Source organism: Lissotriton vulgaris, chromosome 3_1, assembly GCF_964263255.1.
Source record: "Lissotriton vulgaris chromosome 3_1, aLisVul1.2, whole genome shotgun sequence".
In the NCBI taxonomy this organism is placed as follows: Eukaryota; Metazoa; Chordata; class Amphibia; order Caudata; family Salamandridae; genus Lissotriton; species Lissotriton vulgaris.
The window spans coordinates 66,866,811-66,884,050 of NC_141689.1; the positions used below are offsets into that span (position 1 = coordinate 66,866,811).

A 17,240-nucleotide genomic window follows, 5' to 3' on the forward strand; every position below is an offset into this window, starting at 1 on the left:
GGTCAGTTTTTAGTTTTTGGGTAAAGGGGTATTTTGGGGATCAGGGTCAGTTTTTAGTTTTTGGGTAAAGGGGTATTTTTGGGGATCAGGGTCAGTTTTTAGTTTTTGGGTAAAGGGGTATTTTTGGGGTTCAGGGTCAGTTTTTAGTTTTTGGGTAAAGGGGTATTTTTGGGGTTCAGGGTCAGTTTTTAGTTTTTGGGTACAGGGGTATTTTTGGGGTTCAGGGTCAGTTTTTAGTTTTTGGGTAAAGGGGTATTTTTGGGGTTCAGGGTCAGTTTTGGGTTTTTGGGTAAAGGGGTATTTTTGGGGTTCAGGGTCAGTTTTGGGTTTTGGGGGTACAGGGGTACAGGGTAAAAATAAATTAAAATTAAATTTAAATTAAATTATATTAAATTATATTTGTTTTAATTAATTTACGATTATAAAATTAATATATATTTACCAATACTTACGTTGTAATGGTATGCGTTGTAAAGGTACCTGCGTTGTAAAAACATTTGTTGTAAATACATGCGTTGTAAAAGTTTTTGCGTTGTAAAAAATGCGTTGTAAAAGCATGCGTTGTAATAACATGCGTTGTATCAACATAGATCCCTTCCTCGTGTCCTTCCCCTTGCAATCTCCCTCAATGCTTTGTGTTACTCTCTCCCCGCTCTGTGTGCTTCTCTACCCTGAAAACACCCCCTGCTGCGCATTCCTTGTCACTCTCTTCTTTTTGTGGTCCCCCAAAACCTGGAAAACACCTCCCCTGCTCCGTGTTGTTCTCTCCCTCATGTGCCTCCCTCCTCTAACCACCTAAACTCCCAAAACAGCATTGGCAAAACCAATAGCCCATCTTGTAGGGGGTTTCTTAGTTTTGCGTAAGGAAGCGTCGGGCAACTTACAAATACTGGAACTAACACGTGACGAAGACACAAGAAAGTTTAGAGAAGCTTGGCATGTGTGTAACATTAATACAAAGTACAGCAAGTACACACCATGGGCAAACACATGAGAAGATTTCAGGATAGTGACAGAGATAACACAAAAAAGCAAATCAACGGACCCTAAGACAAGATTAACAGAGGATCATGCTGGCCAAAAGAGGTATACCCGATGCTTCCCAAATGTAAACAAAATTATAACGATAGAGACATGTCACAAGGTACCCAAAACAAGGACTGAATACAGGGGGCCCGATTCACAGAACTAAGGTAAGACAAAATCCTAAACTTACTACCATTTTGGTATCCACAGAAGGCACTTGGGGCCATAAGTATCATCAAGCTGATTTGCAATTCTGTAAAAGCGTTTTTTTAAAAATCGCTATTTCAGAATCGCAAATTGGGAGGTATGTACAAATTCGCATTTTTTTTGCGAATTCTAAGTATTCCTTAATTGTGATTAGTAAATTGCAAATCGCAAATAAGGAATACTTTCCCATTCATTTCTGTGGGCCAGGAGGCCCATAGGAATGAATGGGAAGTTATTCTCAATTTGCGATTCGCAATTTGAGAATCGCAAATTGAGAATAATTTCAAGGGTGCAGGGGTGTCCAAAGGGCACCCTGTTGCACCCCTGAAATAAGCATGGGTGCACATGTGGCGCACATACATGCCCTAAGGGCATGTATGTGCATCACATGGCACTTTGAAAAATGCAAAAATTTGCATTTTTCAAGGAATTCGCAACTTACCACCAACATGAAGTTGGTGGTAATTTGCGATTCCTGAAGGACAATTTGCATTTTTTTTTTGCTTCATACATTGCATTTAAGGAATCGCAAAATTTGCGATTCCTTAAATGCAATTGCAAAATAAGGAATCGCAAATTTTGCGATTCCTTGTTTTGCACCAGATTTTTCTTCATACATACCATTGCGAATTTCGGCCTTTGCGAATGCGAATTTGCTTGATACATATGGCCCTTACTTATTTTGGTATTCACAGAAGGCACTTACTCATCAATGAGTAGGTGCCTTCTGTGAATACCAAAATGAATAAGTGTCTTCTGTGAATACCAAAATGAGTAAGTGCCTTCTGTGAATACCAAAATGGTAGTAAGTTTAGGATTTTGTCTTAAGTTAGTTCTGTGAATCGGGCCCAGGGTTACTGCACACACACATTGGCGCCACTGGAAGCAGCTGCTCAGAGTGCAGTGTGCTTTTCAACAACTGGAGTGGCACAGGGATCACAGTGTGAGGGAAAACTGAGGAACACACAATCTGCGGGAAAAGAGGACCTAGCACAAGAACTGCTGCAGCTAGACACCACCGCGGACCATATCTTAAAATTCAGTTTCCTTTTCTGTGCCCTCTGATGTGTGCTGAATTTTTCCTTGGTTTTCTTTCCTGACACATCTGTATTTCCCCCATATCTCACTTTTATTGTCACTAATAATTTTACGAGAACTATGAAGGCTCATGGGGTTTAGGGGTAACTACTTGGTATGCATGAACCGAGCTTGGCCTCTTTTCCAATGCCCTGCCGGTCACTCAGTGTGCCACGCTTTCATAACTCACCTTCATGCCACGCTTTCATAACTTCACCTTCATGCATGCTTGTGCTCCGAATTTATTGCGCCAGGAGTGCACACAATGAATTCCATAATAACATTCCAGTTTCACTTTTCCTGTCATAAATGGCTTTATTCAGAAATGTTTGTTTCGCAGACTAACACTCCTGGGACTCCTTTAGATATGTTCACACGCACGTGGCTTGCCACGTTCAGTCACCAACCTTCGCATCCTCCACCCCGAGTTGAGTTTGCTTCTCTGTGCTTTGCATGTTGTGCCATGTGTTGTGTTATGCTAGCTTTTGTTACACTGTGTTTTGCTAAGGGGTGTAACATTTGCCCCCAGGGAGAGCTCGCTGTTGTCATTCCAGTGCCCTTCGTGCATGTGTCCATGCGCCCTCATCGCCAGTAGGCCTGCACAGAGGCGCAACTAGAGCCAAATTTCGGGCGAGAGGGGGCTGCTAAAGATTTCGGGTCTGTGTGTGCCCGGGAAGCGTTCTCAGCCCGGGCTGACACACAATGGGGGGGAGGAGGTCAGCTGGCGGGTGGGGGTGTTGCGGAAGCCTTTTAAGCTCAATGGGAGGTGCACGCCTGGACTGCTAATAGCAAATTACCCCCGCTCCGTCCCGGCCTCCAAGTCATGGACACTGCAGAGGGGAAATAGAACTTGATAGGTAGCGCGTTCACGCGCCACACAAGATTGACAGCCAGCCCTGCAGTTGGGAGATGGAGGGGTAAGTATCTTAGAAAGTTAGGAGTGGCCGTGCGGGCAGGTAACACGCCATTTTAGATGGGCCCGCTTTTGAGCAGAGAGGATGGCGTCCTCCCTGTAAAATAAGTGGGGGGGCGCCGTCCACCCACGTGGTCCCCCAACTCGTGCCCTGCTTATACCCTTATAATCTACAGCCGGAAGTAGAGCATTCAGTGTGGGAGGTCAGTGATTCCATCCGCCGAGGGAAGTCGGTAGCTTTAGAGCGCCGTCTAGCGGTGGCTTCAAAGAACAACAAAAAGCCACGCAGTTTCTTTCTCTCCCTTATATCAGCCCCCTGGGGTCTTTGAGGTGACTACATTCAATCAATCAATCAGGGATTTGTAAGCGCGCACTCACCCGTGAGGGTCTCAAGGCGCTGAGGGGGGAGGGGTAGCGCCAGCATCTAGTATTGAAGCTTCCATAGTCCCCTCATGGCAACCGGACCCCCCGCCCCACACATGGATAACCTACAAACACAAATAATACACAGGACACAGTGTTTTGGTTGGAAAGAAAATGCTGCAGGATTTATTACATACAACATATGTAATAGATGGGTTATCTTATGGGTAATCCAAGGGCAGGCCGCATTCTCGCCACCTGCCCGCCTGATGAGCCGGGCAGCACAGTGTGTGGCCCCTGTGTGCTGCCCCATATTTTTAATTAATTAAACTCCCGCCCCGAGGGGCGGAGCGCAACTAGGCAACCCCCGGTTGTACAGGCCCACAACCGCCCGAAGGACTACTGAGGTGCCGACACGTGTACCCGGACCTCCCATGAAGTCCAGGTGTTAGGCTCTGGCACCCCTATGTGCCTGCTGAGGTACGCCGCTGCACCTCTCAGCTTCCGGATCACCCTGTAACTCCGCCACAGCCCGACCGGCGGCTACCGCCGCCGCCCGGGCCCCCCATCCACTATGCTCCTTCCTACCTGCAGCCTCTCTCCTGCAAAGCCTCATACAAATCTAGGAGGAAGAGGTCCAAGCCCACTGGATTGAGATGCACGCCATCTAATTCAAAGTAACCTCTAATCTTATCCTGAATCATCTCATGGCGGATGAAACCAATGCCTCTCTGCGAAGTGAACTTGCGCATATCACGGTTTACCCTCCTCCTAGACCTTTCTATGGCTTCGCCTGACCGTGCGCCCCGCCAGACTCTGCGTGGGAGCAATTCGGACCACCAGACCTCACAGTTCCCCATCATTCCGCAAATTTCCACCAGGTCCGCCTTCATTTTACTCAGCAACGCGGACCTTCCCATGTTGGTAATGTCGTTGCCCCCAGGTGAATGACCAAATGATGCGGCGGAGCGCCCCCTGTAGCCAGGGAGTGTCTGAGTCTGGGCAAGAGGCCACTCCAGCGCATGCCCGGGAATCCTAACCATACACACTCTGTGTTGGAGAAACCCCGCATCCAGTTCCTGGTGGCAGCCCAACGACCTAACCTGGTGACAGTTGAATGGCCCAGAACCCAAACTCTCGAACCTGTCAACACAAAAGACACCAATCAGTTTTGATAATTTATTGCATGCTTCACACAGCAAAAGAAACGGTACATCACAGCAACATGCTTATTGTTCCAATAAAATGTAAGGCCCTTGTGCAACACAGCAAAGAGAAAGATACACAAACAAATCATGCATATTGTTCCAATAACTATAAAGACTTTGTGCTACACAGCACGAGAAAGGTACACACCAAAACATATCTATTGACCCAATAACTGTAAGGCCCTTGTGCTACGGGCGGACATAGCGCTTGTAACAAAGTGACTCCCAGCGCCCCACCCTTCTAATGCCTTCTGGCGGCATACCTGCCCGAGAAGCAGAGGTGGCCGCCCCAATACGAAAGGAGTGGCTGGAGAATCGCTTCCCCTCGCCCGTCCGGCCCGCTCGGGCTAGGCAGGCCAGCATTATTCTATCCATCTGGTACCTGGTGAGGGGTGAAAGGTCCTCATGCACAAGTAGGTAACCCGCCCCAGGTGGCCGCAGGGCGAGGTAGCTTCGGACTGCCGCCACGGGACACCCAGTTTGCTCCTTAATGGGAGTCAGTACAATGCGAACCCCCTTCCCGGTTTGGTCTGTCTTGGACTTCCTGAGCGTGACCGTCATGTCCGAGTCCAAGGAGACATCCCCCAGGCACAGGGCATCGCCGGAAGCATCGGTCTTAGAGCGTGCCACCAGCTCGCTGCTCCTGAAGGCCCCGAAAAAGGCGAGGCAGAACGCTGCCGTGAACAGGGTGGCCTCAAAGTGCGAGCGAGCTACTGAATTTACCACCCGCAGCATGTCCTGCAGGGTGCTGAAGTCGATGGGCGCTCTGTTGTCCGGAGCCCTGGGCTCATCCCGAGACCAGCCCTTCAGTGCTGCCCTGATGGCAAAAGCCTGGGTGGGATCCGCAAACCCCCGTAATTTAGCGTCATGGCCGATGGCCGCCAGATGTCCGCAGACCCAGGAGTGGGACTTTCCCATCTTTCTGGCCCAGACAATGAACGCTCTAACTCTGTCCTCCCGGGGGAGCTCCCCCAAGCCCAATTCATCCACTATCCTGTGGAATGCGGCCAGTTGAATTCCATAGCGTTTCCTGGTGCTTGGTGCCAGGGCCCTCTCCCCCATGGCTCTCAGTTCCTGCTCCACTCCAAGATACGCCATAACTCCGGCGGGAAAGGGGTCATCTCCTCTCTCGCCTGTGGGCAGGCCGCCCGGAAACGCTCCCACTGAAAACGAGAAAGTGCATCCGCTGCAATGTTAATGACCCCAGGGATGTGCCGCGCCCTAAATTCCATGTTGCAACGCAGGCTACTTCTCACTAGGTCTCTCAATAGGCAGAGGACCAGCGGACAGCTGGCCTTCTGCCCGTTAATCGCCTGACCACCGCTAGGTTATCCGACCAGAAAAGGACCTTCCGATCTGACAGGGGGCCGGGCCAGAGATGGAGGGCAACGATGATGGGAAAAAGCTCTAAAACAGTTATGTTAGCCGTGATGCCTCGCTTGCGCCATGCGTTAGGCCACTTCTGCGCACACCACTGCTCGCCCAGAATAGCTCCAAAGCCGTCCCTCCCCGAGGCGTCGGTGAACATGCTGAGTTCCGGACTGTCCGCCCAGGGTGCCCTCCAAATGACAGTGCCATTGAAGTTATCCAAGAACTCCACCCATACTTCCAAATCCTGCTTCATTCCTGCTGAAAGTTTCACAAAGTGATGGCGTTGGACTATGTTCGCCGTTGCCCTGGCTAGACGTCTTGCAAAGACCCGCCCGGCCGGGGTGACCCTGGCTGCGAAGTTGAGCTTGCCGAGCAGGCTCTGTATGACCCCCAACGGTGCCTTGTTCCTCCCGAGCAAATCCCGAATGTCCCGTTGCAGTTCCTGCACCTTGCAAGCAGGGAGTCTAGACACCCCAGTGACCGTGTCTAGCTCGATGCCCAGGAAGGTGAGAACCTGTGCTGGGCCCTCGGTCTTGCCCGGCGCCAGAGGCACCCCTAGGTGGTCCGCCAGATCCAAGAAACACGACAACCCTTCGCTGCATTCCCCAGTCCCGTCCCTCCCAATGAACAAGAAGTCGTCGAGGTAATGCGTCACCGCCTCGACCCCATACTTAACTGAGAGAGACCACTGTAGGAAGGTGCTGAAAGCCTCGAAGAAAGCGCACGATACAGAGCAACCCATAGGCATGCATTTGTCGAAGAAGTACTGACCTCCCCATTTGAACCCCAGGAGGTGGTGGCTCTCCGGGTGTACTGGCAGGAGCCTGAATGCCGCCTCAATGTCAGCTTTTGCTAACCAGGCCCCCCTCCCCAATCTCCTGACCTGGTCGATGGCGGTGTCCAGCGAGCTGTAATGGACGGAGCATGCCTCCTCTGCCAGCCAGGAGTTAACTGAGTCCCCTTCCGGGAAGGACAGGTGGTGAATCAACCTGAACGCCCCTTGCTCTTTCTTCGGGACAACCCCCAAAGGAGATACCACGAAATCGGGGAGAGGGGGGGGGGCGGGAACGGGCCCGCCACCCTCCCCAGGAGCAGTTCCTTCCTGATCTTCTCAGTTACCACCGCGGGGAGGTCCCTGGCTGATTTTAAGTTGTCCTCCTCCCTGCTGACCCTTGGACCTAGGTAAGGGATCCTAAAACCTTCGAGAAAACCTTCGGCTAGTGTTGCCCTGTCCTTAGCAATGGGGTAGGATCTCAGAAGCGCTAGCAGGTTGGGGATGACAATTGGAGAGGGGCCCTTGCGTTGGAGCTGCCCCACCTGCATGGCGGGCAATGGGCCAGGTTGGATCAGATGCTCCCGAGGGGGGGATTGGATGCAGGGTAATGGGGTGAGAGGGGGTTGCACCGGGGCATCGGAGGGGCGGTAAGAGGTAGGGAGGGGAAGTGCGTCCAGGTTGGTATTCTGCACGTGGCGGCGAGGGGCGGCAAAGAGGCCTGAATCTGGCGAGGGGGACTTAAGTACCCCTCGCCCGGCCTGCCGCCCCCCGAAGCACGTCACTGGGCCCGCCCCGTTCCCTGCTGGACCCCTCCTGCCCGCGGGAGGAGGGAGTACCTGCCTGCAAGGGGGCGGGGGGTGAGCCCCCCGGCGACTAAGGTGCCGCCCTCTTGATGGCCACCGGGTGGCCTCGGGCAGCTGCAGAGAGTTTGTGATCTGTGCCAGGGCCAGCTGAGGTCTTAATGTATGTTTTATTGCTGTTATGATATACTTTAGCTCACTGTGAATCAAGGGGTTCCTTCAACTGACCATTTTTTGTTTTCATATTCTGAATGGTTTCTGTTTTCAAGATTTCCAATAACAAAGGCTTTTTTAGCGCACAGTTTAATCACAAACAAGTTTTTGTGAAAATTCGTAATTTTATGTAAACTTCATGTAAAAATCAATGTTTCCCAATGTCTCCTAATTCGTATTCCCTGATAGTTTTGCCAGACTGTGCTCTGGAGCCCTACCTACTCCTTTCCCCCAGCTTCCATCATTAAAACCCCTACATTACCCCCTAGACTAGAAAAGTGCCTCGTTCAGGGCAAGGCAGCAGATATGATTCTGCTAAATCCGGAGATGAAGCGACAGCCGCTTGTTGTGACATATGTTGTCCTAAATAATATATTCTGTGGCTGTAGGAACAAATCATTCCTGTGCAAAGGCCATCCGAGCATTGGTTGCACCGCTGTGGGACTTCAAGGGGTCTTACACCGTGTAACAGAGCAGAGGTACAACAAACACACACGTGATACATACAATAACATTAAAATGTATCCAATAACTAATACTCAAATCGAACGATTCAACTTTACTGCACCTACATTTATTGTTTTTTGATAGTCATATAACAAAATGCAAGGAGTTCTCAGTGCTGAGTCAAATCGACACTAGGGGGCAGATTTACAATAACTGGCGCATCCCTGCATATTAGCAGGGCTGCGGCAGTTATTTTGCGTGACTCAAAAAACCCTTGCGCCACCATGGATGTGCCGCATTTACAATGCAGCGCACCGTGGCGCAAGGATAGACAGATGTTGATGCATCTGTCGGCGTAAGGGCGGCGCATTGCTGGAGTCATGTCGCAAGAGCGATGCAACTCCAGCACTGCTCAGGGGTGCCCTATACGTAACATGCTGCGTCACTCCTTATGCCTGCTTTAAGCAGGCATAAGGATTTGACACAGCGGGACGTAAAAGTGATTAAGTGAAATCTTGTAGATTTCACTGCGTCACTTTTACGGGGCTTCCTTGTGTCGGAACGCCCACACTGCATACTTTAAACCTGACGCAGGTATAATGTCACGCAGGGCTTTACAACGTGATTCATCTCACTAGATGCGTCATGTTGTAAATATGTCGCATAGTGGCGCATTGTTTGCGCCGCCGCGGCTTCGCAAAAGTGACGCAACGGCAGCGTGAAAGTGTTGCAAGGGGCTTGTAAATCTGCCCCAAGACAACTTAAAACAAATTACTACTTCCATAACCTAATCCCAGACTTTGTGAATAGGGTGGGGCTTTGGGGGGGGCAGCAGGGATGGGGGGTGAGAGGCACTTCTACCAGACACACAAACCTTGCCCTGCCTCTTTTATGGCGCACTAACCCTATGATTCAGAAAGGAGGCTGAAGGTAGCGCCTGATGGTAGGTTCAGTTCGAAAAACTTTATTTGGCAAGTGAAAAACAGCCATAAAATTACATAAAAACACATGACAAAAACAATGTTAAAAAAATTCCCACTAATCCACATAATAAATAGTCATTATTTCTATGAAAGGCCCGGCCCTGCAGCCAACCCCCGCTGCACACGACAAAAGCTGTGAAATATCAAAGACGTTGGATGCGGTGTATGATCAAAATAACCCCTGTAATTCACTGAGGCAGAGAAAGGGCAGTTATGGTTAGTCTTGAAAATAACACTTTAACGTAGGGAAAACCTCTGAAACCCACTTGGAAAAAACAGACTGAGGGGCATATTTACAACAGAATTGAGAAGCATGGCGTTAAGTAAACATTGCTAACGCCACGCTCCGCCATGCTGAAAACGCTGGGATATGCCGTATTCACAAGAATGCGGCACACCCCTACGTTTTCGCTAGCGCTGACGCTGAGTTCAGCTGCCTAGTGTCAACACAGGCACCCTTGCACCATAGTGCAAGGGTGTCTGTGTTTGGGGAAATGATTGTTTATGTGCAGGAAGGTGCCCCTTCCTGCACATAAACAATCACGCATGGCGTTTTGACACTTCTATGTGCGCCGCTTGAAGCAGCACACATAGAAGTTGCAACTCGTCATCTGTTTTTGTGATTGTTAGTTGTGCAAGAAGGGACACCTTCCTGCACATAAACAATCAATGGCAATTAGCTGTTTCCATGTGTGCTGCACAAGGCAGCACACATGGAAACAGCAAACATGAGGAGAAATAAAGCACTTCTCCTCGTTTTGCCTATTTAAGACCATGTTTCCCCTGGTCTTAATTTAGTGCTGCCTCCTATTTACGCCTCCCTTGTAAATATGGGTCAGTGTCAAAATCAATGGGTGTTGGGGTGGAACAACCACCGCAACACCCATTGCCCACCCCTTTCATGTTAAGTATAGCGTGAAAGGGTGCCTTATTTACAAGGCACCGTTAAGCCACGTTAAGTGTCTTTACACTGACTTGTAAATAAGGCGGAGCCCTTATTGCCATCACAATGTCACTGAAAAGTGATGTTGTGGTGGCGATAGGGGCTTGTGAATATGGCCCAAAATGTGTAGGTATGGTTATAAACCAAAACCTAAAAGACACTGAAATTGGCTACTTCTGGCCACAATCCATAGGCCGTTTGACAGCCATGAACCCTATGGAATGTTCATTCTAATAAGTAACATCAGCCATCATTAACAACACATACTCACACCAATATATAATACTGCATTCATAGTTGTTTCAGTGATAGTGTTAATAGTAGGTGGTGTGCTCACTCAACTATATTGTCACTTGTGACGCGGTGTGAATGCTGCTGTGCGAGGTTAAGACTTTCAAACAAGAGTCTGTTTGGAGTGCAAGCAATCCCCCCTCCTGGCAAAGAGTGAAACGTATTTATTGTAAATGCAACATTTTCTAATTTAAAAAAAGCACAAAATACATAAAGTTTGAGTTGGTTTCCCTTTTCTGGGGGTCAGGGCAGGGTCAAAGGGTGAAGCATAGGATAGAATGCTTTACAGTAAGTTGTGGGATCAAACTTGATACAAAATCCAAGGATGCAGAGCAAGTGAAGATCCAAGCTTTATTAAGTCCAAGGAGACAGAGACCCCATCCAACAGGTAGGACAGGCAGCAGTCTACTGGCCAAGCATCACTAACCGGATTGGTGTCAGTACAACGCGTTTTTTTACAACGCATTCCGTTACATCGGAATTTTTACAACGCAGGATACATTACATCGGATGCCATTACAACGCATGGCATTACATAGCAGATGCTATTACAACGCATGGCATTACATCGTAAGTATAGGTAAGTATACCTTTTTTAAAAAAATGTAATTAAGTTAATTTAATTAATTTAATTAAATTAATTTAATTAAAATACATTTTAAAATAGTAATTAATTTAATTTAATAAAATAAAATCTATTTATTTAATTTAATTTTAATAAAAATTGTAATTAATTTTATTTAATTAATATAATGAAATTAATTTAATTTAAATATTTTTTAAATTGTAATTAAATTAAATTAATTAAAATAATGTATTTAATGTAATTAATTTAATTAAAAAATGTAATTAATGTAATATAATTAATTTAATTTAATAAATATATTTTAATTAATTTATAAATGGTAAATATAGTTTAATTAGCCCTAAACACAAACCTACCCCTGAACCCTAAAATACCCCTGTACCCCAAAACCCAAACCCTGCCCTAAAACCTAAAAACACCCCTGTACCCCAAAACCCAAACCCAGCCCTAAAACCTAAAAACACCCCTGTACCCCAAAACCCAAACCCTGCCCGAAAACCTAAAAACACCCCTGTACCCCAAAACCCAAACCCAGCCCTAAAACCTAAAAATACCCCTGTACCCCAAAACCCAAACCCAGCCCTAAAACCTAAAAACACCCCTGTACCCCAAAACCCAAACCCTGCCCTAAAACCTAAAAATACCCAAACACCCCAAAACATATACCTCAGTACCCCAAAACATATACTCCTATACTCATACTTATTTAAAAAATTACTTAAATTAATATATTCAATTTATAATATTAAAAAACATAAATAAATATATTTATTTATAATTAAAAATAATTAAATTAATTATATAATATTAAATAAAATTAAAAAAAATTATATACTTACCAATACTTACGATGTAATGGTATGCGTTGTAATAGCATCTGCTATGTAATATCCTGCGTTGTAATGGCATCCGATGTAATGGAACCAGCGTTGTAAAAGCTGCGTTGTAACAGCATTCCGATGTAAAAGTTGCGATGTAACAGTAACATACCTCACTAACCATGGCAACATGGGTGTTCCACATTCTACACAAGGTTTAAGCACAACATTTACATTTGAAAGATCAAAGAGAAACATGTAAGACATTACATAGGTGCATTTATGTGATAATGGAAGATATTACATTTAAAAACTAGGTAATTTTTTTAACTGAAAGCATGTGCCACAAAAAAAGCAGACTGCCTTCTGAGCGTAGCAGCCATATGCTGGGAATAAAACATTAATTTTTTAAAATGAACAGTTCATTTAATTTATATGGACATACATGATGCGCTTCCTACCACCAGTATGGTTCAGGTGTACTTTTAATGCATGTCTCTGGAATATATTATTTCTTATTGACACAAAAAAAGGTATTACTGCCTTACAGTTAGTGTAATCTAAACATAAAGATGAAACACACAATGAAGAATGAAGAATGAAAGAATAAAAAATGGAGGAATGAATAGTTGGCTAAGTAAAGTACTGGCCTGGTGGGATGGTGGGCCAGTCCCCTAAAACGAAGGGCACTTCGCTTTAGGGGGCTGCCCACATATGATCAGGAAAAAGCCATCACTGTGCGGGAGAGCCAATGGCTGAAGGGGGGTTGGCTCATTGCCCCCGCTGTCTGCCGTGGTTGGCGGCAGCATGATGTGAGTGACAGCTGAACAGACCTGTGGATCAAGAGGGAGGACCCAAAGCCCCTCATTTTAAAATGAATTTCTTAGATTACTTGAGGCTTTCGAGACGTCAACATCCACCTCCAGGCCACACCTAAGAATGAGGGAATGAAGGTCGACGGAAGGTGCTTGGATTGGAAATATAGCTCCTCTGAAACACACTTCATAGGAGCTAAAATGCTGCAAGGGGTGATGCGGGCATGCTGGGGTAATCTCACTCCCCAAGCAGAACTTGAAAGACCTAACTTGCAGCAACCATGAAACTGCCCAGCACTAAGAAACTGGAGGATTAGTTGAGGGGTGGGACTCCCCCTCAAAACATCATCAGTATCCTTGTCTGGGTGAACTACTAAAGTCACTAAATATATCTGTTCTGAGCCCTCTAGTAACTTGGCACAAAGCAGTCAGGTTGAAGTTAGAGGCCATGAGTAAAGTATTTCAGCAGCACACAAGCAGGAATAAAGTGAAAACGCAGTACAAGAAAAATCCCAAACCAATTTTGAAAAATTGGGTAAATTAAAAAAAAAAAACATTACACCAAAACAACTAAAATCCAGTAAATAGAACCGACTTATGAATGTTTTAATTCTATGCTTCAAAATAGCAGTTATCTGGGTGCATTAGACCGGGTCAAAGTCAAAAGTTAAGGTGGTCCGCGACAGAGCTCTGGTCAGATACATGGACTCGGTTCGTCCCAGTGAAAAGTTTAACCTTCTGACTTAGTCTCTGGGAACAGAAATCAAAACCCCCAGCTGGGCAAGGAAGCAGACTGTGGCTGAAAAGTGCTCCACATCATCGAAAAACTGCTGGAAGATGTCTCGGTAAAGCTGTTGAAATTGGTGGGAAAACTCAGAGTAGGAGAAATGGTAATTTTGCACCCAGAGAAGGTGCCTTACCGGCCGTATACGTTTCACCAGGCAAAGATTTCTGCCTTCAGTCCTAGTCACTTTTTGAGTGCAGATTCATCCATCAGGGCGACGCTGCAGGTTTGTGAAAAAGAGGGCTCCACAAGGCGGGGTACCTTCTCTGCAAAGTCCCACTGGATTGGAGTTGCTGCACCAGAGAAGAACGTAGCAGCATCAACCCGAATCTTTGGCCCAGCGCTAATGCACCTTCGTCAGATCGGCTTTGTATGTTGGTCCCACTCCCCCATCAGTTCTCAGAGCAAATAATTGTCAAAAAGTTTGTAAGGCCCAGGTTTCAGGAAACTTTCGAATAACACTTTGACAGAAGCCAAGGGTCCAGGACCTTGGTGGTAAAATGTAGGGATCCAGGCGCTCTCCAGCGGTGGCCAGCAGCAGAGTCCAGGGCAGGTCCAGTTGGAACTGCTTATCTGGGCAGTTGCATGAAAGGTCTCTGAAAGCTTGTTGTGTCCTTGTAGCACATGCAGGTCAGACAGCTGGCCCCTTGAGTCAGTCCTGTGGTTCTGGATTCATGAAAAGCAGGTCCAGTCTTCCTTCGGGTGTTTCAGACAGGAGGGCAGTCCTTCTTCCGAATCTTCACAGGTTCAGGAGCCTTCTAAGAGAGGTCCGGGAATGCCCAGTGCCAAGTTGTGGGTGAAAAAACTTTTGGCCCCTACCCAACCATAGCATAAACGTTGCCCGGAGTGCCCTTACCCACTTTTGCAACAATTCCTGTATATTTTACTGTAAGCTTTCCCACGGTGTCCTTCGCTACCTAATTCCATCATGGCAGACGTTTTTTCCCTGGTTAAAGCTCACTGTGCCCACCAGGAAGTGTGGCTATGATACAGAGAAAACCTTCCTTTGTGGTCATTGAAAACCACCAGTTCTAGGGCAACTGCCCCCTCCTACTGGGTTTGGAGCTAGGTTGACTTGGAAGGCAAAGGGAGGCAGGACTATGTGTGAGCTACATCTGCCAGTGACAAGGTATGCCCCCTTCGAAGCTGGTACCACTAACTCCATATCAAACACATTATGATTAAAAAAGACTTTTGAGCATGAGAGTGAGCCAAGCATGAAGGGCCTGTTAGCGCAAGAACTCGTAGTTTTGAACATTTGCCAAGTAATATGACTAGTTGAAGTAACAAAGAAAGACCATTAAAACCCCAAGTTTGGGGTGGGTCACATTTCTGTCTGTGTCTCTTTTGCTACCCCAAGCATTTTGATGAACTGACATTCATGAGGCTGTGGTATTGATGGTAGGTCTAGAATGTTGACTGAAGCTAAAGACCAACCTAATCCCTGCCCAGTTAATCGGATTCGGCTAAATCCTACACTTCCTGGAAACTACTCTCCTTTAATTGCTTTTAGGAAGTTTTTAAAGGTATGTGAGTTCTTGATGTTTTTCCATTCAATGTTATGCAGTAGCTCGCAAATGAATGTACATATAGGATAAAGTACCCCTGTCATACATTATACCTATTTCGCAAGTCACCAAGGAGTTCCATGGCCATATAGAGGAACGACATTGAAGGGAAAGTTCCTTTATAAGGTTATGGAACTCCAAAGTGAATTGCAGCATCCTTATCAAGTGCTGCAGGGGTAGTTTATCCCTTATAATACACGGTCACATCATCACCTTTCCCACAAACTACTTAAATACTTGGTACGTAGCTCTTTCATATAAAAGAGAGCACACTTGCAAACAAAGTATAACAATAGAATCTCTAGTGCAAAATGAAACACAAAGGGGCTTTTGTAGGTAATTTCCATTTTGCGATTCCCAAATAGCGATTTTTAAGGAATCGCTATTTGAGAATAGCAAAATGGAATGTAGGCAAAAATTCGCAATTTTTTTGCGAATCTCTAACATTCCTTAATTGTGATTAGCAATTGTGAATCGCAATTAAGGAATGAGTGTCCAATTCATTCCAATGGGCTAAGAGGCCCATAGGAATGAATGGGGATACATTCTCAAATTGTGATTTTTTAGGAGAAAATCGCAATTTGAGAATCGCAAGTCCAAGGATGCCAGGGTGTCCAAAGGACACCTGTTGCACCCCTGGAATGTGCCTGTAAGTACATGTGGCGCACAGACATGCCCTAAGGGCACTTTGAATTTTTTTTTTTAAATGCATTTTTGAAGGAATTCGCAAAATACCATCTACTTGAAGTAGGTGGTATTTTGCGATTCCTTAAGCAAAAATCGCAATTTTTAAAGCACCCCTATATAGCATGTAAGTAATCGCAAAATTACGATTCCTTAAATGCTATAAGCAAAATAAGGAATCACAATTTTTGTGATTCCTTAATTTGCTAAGTGGCACCTACATATCAAAACGCCGTTTGCGATTCGCAAACGCCGAAATTCATCGAATTTCGGTGTTTGCGAATCGCAAACGGCTACCTACATATGCCCCATAGTAATGTGGGATTTTTGTTGCGAGAAGATAATAGAATCAGTTTAATACAAATCAGGTTTTTATTAAAGGTGCAGTAGCTTGAATTGCATAGAAACATGTAAAAAGATTAAAAAAATTCTATAATTACCCAATGAGTGCAAAAATAAGCATGTTGCCATAAATATCTCCTTTCAGGTTGTCACAGGTTGTACCGCAAGAAAATAAATCCACATTTTGTTTTCATTTTATAAACAGCTGCTTCATTAATGTTCCATGACCTGACCTGCCTTTCCCCTTGTCTGCTGGATCTGGCATTGTGATGTCAGAACTCAACTATAATACGTTATTACCGTTGAGGTCTGACGTCATTCCTTTATTACTGGCGAATGGGTGCATCCTAAGTCGCCGATTCAGAGATAGTCTTTCAATACAGGGATTGCAGAATCCCATGTGCTCTAAAGAATTTAGAGACAAGCTTTTATACAGGGATGATAGAATCCCTTGTATTACAATAGATATTAAGCTGAAATACTATTGTTACAGGCAAATAACTTTTTTCATAGCAGTAAACAAATTAAGAAAGGGCATGCTATCCTCATCACAGTTCCATTTGTAATGCAGTTTAGGAATGGTTAGTCTCGAAAAAAACATCTATATGTCACAACTAGTCCGCAGGAATCTGTCAAGCGATCATGTGACCAGAACACCGCTAGTGGGATATAGCACCGTATTGCGTAATGGTTTGCGACAATGCAAAGCTAGCACTAAACTATCTTTGAAGGCTGCAAGCTAAGAAATAGATATAATTAGGTTTGTCTCAAACTTAGTCTTATCTTTCACTTTTCAAACTTGCAGACCAATTTGTTTCTTCAGCGTCTTACTAGTATACCATCAAAAGTGCAGCAAAAGCTGGATCATCCGATTTATTCCATTGTGCAAAACTGTACGTAATATAGCGTAAGAACCCACCATAGCGGGCTGTAGCGGCCATTAAAGGCCTCCTCCAGTGTTAAAGGCCTGAGCCGAACTCAAGGGCCTTTAACAAGGGTGCGGGCCTTTAATGGCCAGAATAGCCC

The 17,240-nt window shown here is 45.9% G+C and overlaps 2 protein-coding genes across 2 annotated transcripts in view; one reads left to right on the forward strand and one right to left on the reverse strand.

The window, feature by feature from the left end:
- The window catches only part of FBXO41 (F-box protein 41), a 588,800-nt gene that overhangs the window by 344,668 nt on the left and 226,892 nt on the right, over positions 1-17,240 (forward strand). The gene's annotated exons all lie outside the window — the stretch shown is intronic.
- Positions 4,984-5,892, reverse strand: LOC147725976 (uncharacterized). Its single transcript, XM_086962716.1, has one exon. It carries the CDS (start codon positions 5,890-5,892, stop codon positions 4,984-4,986), a length of 909 nt encoding a protein of 302 aa, XP_086818842.1.

Bases quoted from the DNA above. Each gene is read 5' to 3' on its own strand.
- LOC147725976 (XM_086962716.1), bottom strand. From the start codon at position 5,892: ATGGCGTATCTTGGAGTGGAGCAGGAACTGAGAGCCATGGGGGAGAGG.